The 9,770-nt window shown below is 37.6% G+C and overlaps 2 protein-coding genes across 4 annotated transcripts in view; both read left to right on the top strand.

Annotated features, from left to right (window-relative positions):
- LOC107718724 (integrin-linked protein kinase-like) overlaps nucleotides 1-7,802 on the top strand; it is a 26,024-nt gene extending 18,222 nt beyond the window's left edge. Inside the window, exons 5-13 of one of the 3 annotated variants that reach the window (XM_016525928.1) lie at nucleotides 365-461; nucleotides 607-690; nucleotides 2,408-2,493; nucleotides 3,455-3,564; nucleotides 4,475-4,602; nucleotides 4,837-4,958; nucleotides 5,605-5,704; nucleotides 6,143-6,273; nucleotides 6,976-7,802. In XM_016525928.1, the coding sequence (XP_016381414.1) occupies nucleotides 365-461; nucleotides 607-690; nucleotides 2,408-2,493; nucleotides 3,455-3,564; nucleotides 4,475-4,602; nucleotides 4,837-4,958; nucleotides 5,605-5,704; nucleotides 6,143-6,273; nucleotides 6,976-7,125 (1,008 nt within the window). In that variant the 3' untranslated portion in view covers nucleotides 7,126-7,802. Of the gene's footprint in view, nucleotides 1-364; nucleotides 462-606; nucleotides 691-863; nucleotides 950-1,045; nucleotides 1,156-2,407; nucleotides 2,494-2,578; nucleotides 2,689-3,454; nucleotides 3,565-4,474; nucleotides 4,603-4,836; nucleotides 4,959-5,604; nucleotides 5,705-6,142; nucleotides 6,274-6,975 lie in introns of all 3 variants that reach the window. The other 2 variants (XM_016525929.1, XM_016525927.1) reach the window with 2 other exon arrangements.
- A 1,324-nt stretch (nucleotides 7,803-9,126) lies between these two features.
- The window catches only part of LOC107718723 (sphingomyelin phosphodiesterase-like), a 5,554-nt gene continuing 4,910 nt past the window's right edge, over nucleotides 9,127-9,770 (top strand). The window contains exon 1 of the mRNA XM_016525926.1: nucleotides 9,127-9,618. Within this exon, the coding sequence (XP_016381412.1) occupies nucleotides 9,361-9,618 (258 nt within the window). The 5' untranslated portion in view covers nucleotides 9,127-9,360. The remainder of the gene's footprint in view (nucleotides 9,619-9,770) is intronic.

Raw genomic sequence — 9,770 nt, 5'->3', positions numbered from 1 at the left:
CTCTTTGTGGCGTTGCCTCAGATGTTGAACTAGATTTGTTGCGCCAAGTTCACACGTACTCCATCTGCAGTGCGTATACAGTATGTGTATGCATGAGTATGACTCATTTTGCTTTCGCACAGGACGCGTTTGCAGTCTGCTCCTCGCGATTTTATGACGATTTCGATTAATCGCACAGCCCTAGTATATACATAATACTAAAATAACACTGATCGGAAAGGACAAACACTACATTACCTTTTTTCCTTTAACATTTGAGCAGAATTACCTTTGAAATGTTTAAACATTGACATTCAGTGCTATTCAAAAAATAACAATGCCATTTTAATAATAGCAAATATGTTATCGTTCATATTCTCTCCAGGATCTGGTCAATAATGGTGCTCAGGTGTGCATCTGCAACAAGTACGGAGAAACTCCACTAGACAAGGCCAAACCACCGCTTGCCGCACATCTGAAAGGTAAACTGTTTCTTTAATAATGTAGCAAATGTAATGTAAGCTGTAGATTTGTTGGAAGGGCTGTTTGCTAACATTGCCTCAAAGATTTCTTTCTGTTATAATATGTTCCATCAGCCCTAATAATTCTGTTGTGTTTATGAATCAGAGCTGGCGGAAAAACAGGGACAAAGCCTGACCAAAGTTCCTTTCAAGGACACTTTCTGGAAGGGAACCACTCGAACGCGACCACGTAAGCATCATCAGAACATCTGATTCTCATTTACATTCATAACGTAGATGCTTTGGCAAACAAGCATTTTAATGTCATTCAGCGTAACTGTGTATAGATTGCCTTATGAAATTATATGAATTGTCCACAACTGAGGTTTGATTGTTGTATATTTTTTCCCATGATGGCTGCAGGTAATGGCACACTAAATAAACATGCTGGCATAGATTATAAGCAGCTTTCCATGCTGGCCAAGATCAACGAGAACCACTCTGGGGAGGTAAGCTCATCTACCAAACCAAACCAAACCACAATAAGTACCCATTTATTCCCAGTGTTTATGGCAACACTGATGTCTCTGCTCTCTCTCTGGCAGCTGTGGCAGGGCCGCTGGCAGGGCACAGAGATTGTGGTCAAGATGCTGCATGTGCGGGACTGGACTACAAGAAAGAGCCGTGACTTTAATGAGGAGTACCCTAAACTAAGGTGATGAACCGCCAGTCCAGTGTGCCCACATTACACAAATTAAAGAGACAGTTTGCCCAAAAATGAATATTGTCATCAGGTACTCACCTCATGTCGTTCCAAATCAGGGTAAATATAGTTAACTAAATCCCTAAAAAAACATTTTTGTTAACTGAAATAAAATATAAAAGAAATTTTCTTTTAATTTTTTATTTTTAACTTGATGTACTGAAATATCTAAAACTGAAATACTGAAAAAACTGAAAACATATAAAAAATATAGACAAAAAAACCGAATAAAAATGACTAAATTACTAAAACTTGAACTAAAATTTAAATGAAAACTAAAAATATAAATAAAAAACTAATTCAAAATAGTAATAAAAACTATAATAGTAGTTTTATTTAATTTTATTGATACTAAAATAACACTGTTCCAAATCTGTATTGCTTACTATCTTCTGAATGCCCTAGTCACACTTGAATGGAGACAGGACATAAAAAGCAACATAAAAAATCCATATGACTCGTGCACTGAAGTCATATGATAGCTTTGTGTGACAAACATAACAATTTAAGTTGCCATTCACTGCTAATTTGCTGCAACTGAATCATTAAAAATCATTCAGGCTGATTTTGAACTGTGAATCAAGTGATTTCAGACTCAAGATTAGACTCAAAAGAGTGATTAGTTCACAAAGTTGGCTGATTTGGAACTAGAATTGTAAGAATATCAGATTTTCACGACACGATTATCATGGACTAAAGAATTTGTGATAATATATTGCGATCTATTCCTGCTAAAATGTCATTTAAAAAAGGGGAAAATCTTGGTGAACTTTTTAATCTGTGAAACGTCTCCATCATGTTTGTGGTCTGTTGTTTCTGTGTGTTCATGTGTCCCTCTCCACCTTGGTGTTTCGATTTGTTGGAAGGGCTGTTTGCTAACATTGCCTCAAAGATTTCTTTCTGTTATAATATGTTCCATCAGCCCTAATAATTCTGTTGTGTTTATGAATCAGAGCTGGCGGAGAAACAGGGACAAAGCCTGACCAAAGTTCCTTTCAAGGACACTTTCTGGAAGGGAACCACTCGAACGCGACCACGTAAGCACCCTCAGAACATCTGATTCCCATTTAAATTCATAACGTAGATGCTTTGGCAAACAAGCATTTTATTGTCATTCAGCATAACTGTAGATTGCCTTATAAAATGATATGAATTCTCCACAACCGAGTTTGATTGTTGTATATTTTTCCCATGATGCCTTCAGGTAACGGCACACTAAACAAACAAGCTGGAATAGATTATAAGCAGCTCTCCATGCTGGCCAAGATCAACGAGAACCACTCTGGGGAGGTGAGCTTATTTACCAAACCACAATAGCTACCCATGTCTCAGAGCGTTTATGGAAGCACTGATGTCTCTGCTCTCTCTCTGGCAGCTGTGGCAAGGCCGCTGGCAGGGCACAGAGATTGTGGTCAAGATGCTTCATGTGCGGGATTGGACTACAAGAAAGAGCCGTGACTTTAATGAGGAGTACCCTAAACTAAGGTGATGAACCGCCAGTCCAGTGTGCCCACATTACACAAATTAAAGAGACAGTTTGCCCAAAAATGAATATTGTCATCAGGTACTCACCTCATGTCGCTCCAAATCAGGGTAAATATAGTTAACTAAATCCCTAAAAAAACATTTTTGTTAACTGAAATAAAAGAAATTTTCTTTTAGTTTTTTATTTTTAACTTGATGTACTGAAATATCTAAAACTGAAATACTGAAAAAACGATTTGTTGGAAGGGCTGTTTGCTAACATTGCCTCAAAGATTTCTTTCTGTTATAATATGTTCCATCAGCCCTAATAATTCTGTTGTGTTTATGAATCAGAGCTGGCGGAGAAACAGGGACAAAGCCTGACCAAAGTTCCTTTCAAGGACACTTTCTGGAAGGGAACCACTCGAACGCGACCACGTAAGCACCCTCAGAACATCTGATTCCCATTTAAATTCATAACGTAGATGCTTTGGCAAACAAGCATTTTATTGTCATTCAGCATAACTGTAGATTGCCTTATAAAATGATATGAATTCTCCACAACCGAGTTTGATTGTTGTATATTTTTCCCATGATGCCTTCAGGTAACGGCACACTAAACAAACAAGCTGGAATAGATTATAAGCAGCTCTCCATGCTGGCCAAGATCAACGAGAACCACTCTGGGGAGGTAAGCTCATCTACCAAACCAAACCAAACCACAATAAGTACCCATTTATTCCCAGTGTTTATGGCAACACTGATGTCTCTGCTCTCTCTCTGGCAGCTGTGGCAGGGCCGCTGGCAGGGCACAGAGATTGTGGTCAAGATGCTGCATGTGCGGGACTGGACTACAAGAAAGAGCCGTGACTTTAATGAGGAGTACCCTAAACTAAGGTGATGAACCGCCAGTCCAGTGTGCCCACATTACACAAATTAAAGAGACAGTTTGCCCAAAAATGAATATTGTCATCAGGTACTCACCTCATGTCGTTCCAAATCAGGGTAAATATAGTTAACTAAATCCCTAAAAAAACATTTTTGTTAACTGAAATAAAATATAAAAGAAATTTTCTTTTAATTTTTTATTTTTAACTTGATGTACTGAAATATCTAAAACTGAAATACTGAAAAAACTGAAAACATATAAAAAATATAGACAAAAAAACCGAATAAAAATGACTAAATTACTAAAACTTGAACTAAAATTTAAATGAAAACTAAAAATATAAATAAAAAACTAATTCAAAATAGTAATAAAAACTATAATAGTAGTTTTATTTAATTTTATTGATACTAAAATAACACTGTTCCAAATCTGTATTGCTTACTATCTTCTGAATGCCCTAGTCACACTTGAATGGAGACAGGACATAAAAAGCAACATAAAAAATCCATATGACTCGTGCACTGAAGTCATATGATAGCTTTGTGTGACAAACATAACAATTTAAGTTGCCATTCACTGCTAATTTGCTGCAACTGAATCATTAAAAATCATTCAGGCTGATTTTGAACTGAATCAAGTGATTTCAGACTCAAGATTAGACTCAAAAGAGTGATTAGTTCACAAAGTTGGCTGATTTGGAACTAGAATTGTAAGAATATCAGATTTTCACGACACGATTATCATGGACTAAAGAATTTGTGATAATATATTGCGATCTATTCCTGCTAAAATGTCATTTAAAAAAGGGGAAAATCTTGGTGAACTTTTTAATCTGTGAAACGTCTCCATCATGTTTGTGGTCTGTTGTTTCTGTGTGTTCATGTGTCCCTCTCCACCTTGGTGTTTCCCCTGTTGTAGAATCTTCTCCCACCCAAACGTGTTGCCCATGTTGGGGGCGTGTCAGTCTCCACCTGCCCCTCATCCAATCATAATTACACACTGGATGCCCTATGGCTCCCTTTACAATGTGCTTCATGAGGGGACCAGTGAGTAAAACACATGTCTCACACAGACCATTTGGTGTTTGTCAGCTTCATTTGAATGTTATTGAATGTTAGAAATATGCTTAATTGCTCTTTAAATTCTGGACATGACATAAAAGAGGAAGTCTTTTTTCTGACTCATCATGAAGTTAAACCTAATTCTTAAATTTAACTTGAATTTAAGTTAAACCCACTCAATCCTTCTCCTGTATCTTCCTCGTTCTTTTGTCCATCTAGACTTTGTTGTGGATCAGACGCAAGCAGTGAAGTTTGCTTTGGATATAGCGTGTGGAATGGCTTTCCTGCACACACTGGAGCCCATGATCCCTCGGCATTATCTCAACAGCAAGAGCATCATGGTGAGGAACTTAAAGCAGACATTTCCTGTTAATCTTGGTTTCTACAACTTTTTCCAGAGTGTCTATTCCTGTTCTACAAGAGAGCATGAAGATGTGTAGTTACGAGCATAGCTCTAGATTCATTTCCACAGACTTTAGATACTCAGGGTTAACCGGTGATTGCAAAATACAAGTTCAAGGTTTGTTTATTTGCTGTCATGGTGTGTGAAACTGATTCAGTGGAACTTGCCCTCCATAAATTTAGTCTCAGTGGATAGACCACTGTGAACAGGAACTGCCACAAACAGTCTCAGTTCTCTGTGAAGTTTCTGTGCATCCCGTCACTAGTTCAGAGTTTGACATTGTGGAGTAATGCAGTGAAAGTACATTCTTTGGTAGTGGTTTTTTTATTGCCTCTTAAAAGTTTTGGAGTAACAGACATCAATGGTCTGTAATGTCCAATGGAAAAGTCAAAATGTAAAGGTCACGATCAGTTTAAAGCACAATGGTCAAGTAAAGCCAAGCCCCAACCAAACGACTTCTCAAAATGCTAATAGCTGTACTGGTCACATTACATTACACTCCAGCAAAAACCTGAGCTTGTCCTAACTGACTGTTTCATGCTAACATCCTAATGAATCCGTTCTCATTGATTTATTGACATCAGATTGATGAAGACATGACAGCCAGGATAAGCATGGCAGATGTGAAGTTCTCCTTCCAGTGTCCCGGCAGGATGTACTCTCCCGCATGGGTGGCACCTGAAGGTACTGTTCCTTTCCTTCGCTCTCTGAATTCTTAATTTCAAACTTCAAGAAGATTTTACATTATCCACTTTATTTGTCTAAGGTATGATCACATTAGTGACATTTCTATGAATTTTCTCAGGCAAAAAAAGTTTCATTGTCTATTGTCAGTAGTGTAGCAAAAGTCGTGAAGCACAGCTCACACAAAAGTCACATTCAAACCAAGCAGCTTTCTGTCAGTCAACGCTGCAATTCTGCATGACCAGCTTGAACCCATTGTGAAATTTGCATTGGAGAATCTTTAGTTTTTGCCCAAAATATACAAACGCGTGGATTCCTTTTGAAATGACTGGATTTTACCTGTGGAAATTTGCAGAACAGAGGTAAATGTGACCGCACCTTAAACAGGACATTTTGATTCACTGATAGCTTAACATCTCGCTTCACGTCTCGTCTCAGCCCTGCAGAAGAAGCCAGAGGAGATTAACCGGCGCTCTGCAGATATGTGGAGTTTCGCTGTGTTGCTCTGGGAGCTCGTCACCAGAGAGGTGCCCTTCGCTGACCTCTCAAACATGGAGATTGGCATGAAGGTGAGACTATTCTATGACTTTGGAAAGCAAGAGCCGAACCAAAAAGTTTTGGGGTGCTTGGGGCAAAAATGCCCCCAAAATAATATTGCTCCCCAAATTGAAGATACAGTGGCAAAAAAATGTCCCCGCAAAGTTAAACTAAAATTATTACGGCCGTCACCATTCTTGTGAGAGTGCTGAACTCAGTGAACTTGCAATGAACTCATTAAGCACTTCAGTCATGGGGAATATTCTTTGCTCGCTTTCTGAATAAAATTTATTCCCAAATTCGTTACTAAGATAACCAGTGTGAAGAGGTATATAATGAATTCTGTTAACCAACATTACTAATCATTATTACAATATCAAGGGCAGTAATTGACAATGATTTTTGTTATAATATTCCAACCTTTCACTGTTGCTATTCTGATTGGTTGATTGATTGAATGAATTGATTTATTTAAATATTTGACAAAAGTTCAAATGCACCAGGAAATCACTTTTAAGGGGCAACTATTGACTCTTAAAGGAATAGTTCATCCAAAATGAAAATTTACTGAAAATTTACTCTCCTTCAGGCCATTCAAAATGTTGATAAGTTTGTTTCTTCATTTGGAATAGAAATTTAACATTACATCACTTGCTCACCAGTGGCTCCTCAGCAGTGAATTCACAGCAGGAAAATTAATTTCTGACCCTGGCTATCCCTTCTATCTTCATTAGGTGGCACTAGAGGGACTGCGGCCCACCATCCCGCCGGGCATTTCGCCCCACATCTGCAAGCTAATGAAAATCTGCATGAACGAGGACCCTGCCAAGAGGCCCAAATTTGACATGATTGTGCCCATCCTTGAGAAGATGCAAGACAAATGAAATGGCCCTGCTGGACGACTCCCTCAAACACTGAGTTCACAGTATTGCCTTAAAATTCACCACTCACCAAAGTGCTCTATGCCACTGTAGCCCTCTGCTAAAGAAAAATGCTTTGTGGAAATGCTGTTGAACATTTTTAAAAGCCACGTTCTCATTATCGCCTATATTCTTATATGCAATCATTGAATAATGACATGTGTTTGTGCATATAAATGTTCATCAGTCCTTTTCTATAGCCATTAAACAGGAAGTGGTGGCCGCAACAGCCCTTGGACGCAGTGAATGTACAGTAAAATTAGTTTTCAAATCCACTCCCACATTTTATGCATCCTTTTGCTCATTTCACTCCGTTAAAAAGACATCACAGATCATTTCATCAGCTTAAAATCAAAATAATTAGCAAATGTGTATACAACAGCCATTGTTAGTATTTAAAGCATCGTGCCATTGTCTTTCACTGTGCGTTTTCTTTGGATTGTCCCTGAAAATAAAAGTTGATAGGCTCGAGTTTGCTTGAGATTTGTTTTAAAAAATAAAAAAAACGCTGCAATAATGCAATGGCTAATGCCAGTTTTATGCCTTATGCAAAAATTAACCAAAATATGAAGTGCCCATAATATCATGATTGTACTGTCTCTCTCATAGCAGGGAGATACATATTATAAAAACATGTGATGTTAGATGGCAAAGAGAATCTATAGGGACCGATTGTTAATTTCTAACAGGTACCATATGTTCAAAGGAAGAGCCATTTACACACGTCACATCAAATGCGAGAACTCGCTTGCCACATGCATGAGTCATGTCTCTTCTCCTTGCTCCAGAAATCTACATATTTACTTGATCCATACAAATGCATGATTGCTACGTCCTCTGTTGTTACTAACACTCCTCCTGCTCCTGTATTCTAATTTACATTACATGTTAAGCATGTTACGTCTGAGAGATTTTTATACTGTATACAAATGTTAGTGGTTTTTCATGGGCGATACATTAGGGAGCCCATGAGTGCCTTTATTTTTTTGCTTTTCTAAACACTACATCTATTTCCTTCTTTATTTTGCTTTTACTGTGTTCCTCTTTTCAGCTAGCCATTGTATAATAGGAAACCAAGAGACGAAAACAAGCATACTTGACATGCATAAATGTATCTTTTTTTATTTCAGTGTTTCTTTTTACGTTTTGAAAAGCAAACAGCGATGATAATGAAAAACAGACTGATTATCTAACTTATGCTCACTGTTTTCTGACCCTGTGAGGTTTTTAATGAAACTTTGTGGCTTTTCTTTATTCTTTATTTTTGAGATTTGGGCTGCTTATATTATATTCATGATAACTAAAGTTTACTAAAGGAAAATAAGAACAAATAAAATGTTTTGGCCATGCTAAATGCTTCAATCTGTGTCATAAAATAAATTATTGGGTTGTTGACATGAAATAATATCAAGCAATGCCAGCAGTGTGTTGCGATGTGATATGCTATAAGCTACTTCTAAATAAAGGGCTTTTTAATTTTGTTAATTTTTGTATAATTATTCAATGGAGTCATGAATAGCATTTTTATTTACCTGAACAATATATATGTGTGTCTATATCTATCTGACTACCTGTATATATATATATATTCGTATAAAAGTAAAATTTGAAAGTCATGTTTTTGGTTACGTCACATGACAAAATTTCATAACGATAGTTACACACGTTTTTTCAAATGGCAATATTTTTAAACAAAACCGCTTCACTTACAATATTTTAAAGCGTATGCCACCATTTTCAGTTTCAGTTCAGAAGAATTTCTCAGTCTTTTAAGAGGTTTTTGTTTTGCTTTTTCCATATACAATCTCTGAGCAGTCTATTTTTGAATAATTTAATAGAATAGACGGAGAATTATTGTACTAGATACTAATATATAAAAGATTATTTTAGTTTCATGTTTACAAAAGCGATTGGCCACGTGATTTGTCAGCTGCGTTGTCAGCATGTCACGTGATCCGTCAGCTGACGGTATATAAACTGGTCAGTCGCCCGGGACGTGTATTGTCATTTTATACAGTCTATGGTGTTGTCAAAACAGACAACTGACGGACTCCTCAAAACACAGATTAGTATTCACAACTGCCTTAAAAGACGCGGATTCGCGTTATTTTGATTCTTGTTTTATTTATACATACAGCCCAAGCGTAACACTACTTATATTTAAAGACGGTAAAGACTTCATGTTCTGCCGGGTGACTGATGACAGTTTACCACTGCAGTGTAGCTCATCACAAGTCCAGGATGAAGCGTCCAGTGTTCGGGGTCTGCGCTGTTTTCACAGTCTGGATTTTGTTTTCGGCGCCGTCGGGTTCCTCATACCCTCTTGAAGTAGGAACAGAATCGGCCAAGCTGACTTTCGTGGAGGAGTTTGGTCGGTTTCAGCTCGGGTTCAGCTGGCGCAACATGTCCTGCGCGGTGTGTAAAGCGATCTTCGCCACGGTTGACATCGCGCTGCTGGTGAGACAAACCTCTGGTTATTGTCCATTATAAATTCCCCTGGCTTTATGTTGTAATAAAAGTCGCCTTATTTGCTGTCATTTGCAAAAATGCTGTCATAGTAGACTGAAAAACTTTATATATGTATATATGTGTGTGTGTGTGTGTATGTA

The sequence above is a fragment of the Sinocyclocheilus rhinocerous genome, unplaced genomic scaffold (genome assembly GCF_001515625.1).
Source record: "Sinocyclocheilus rhinocerous isolate Xijiao unplaced genomic scaffold, SAMN03320098_v1.1 scaffold1655, whole genome shotgun sequence".
Classification (NCBI taxonomy): Eukaryota; Metazoa; Chordata; class Actinopteri; order Cypriniformes; family Cyprinidae; genus Sinocyclocheilus; species Sinocyclocheilus rhinocerous.
The sequence above is the reverse complement of the archived record's forward strand: the minus strand, read 5'-3'. Positions and strand labels throughout refer to the sequence as shown.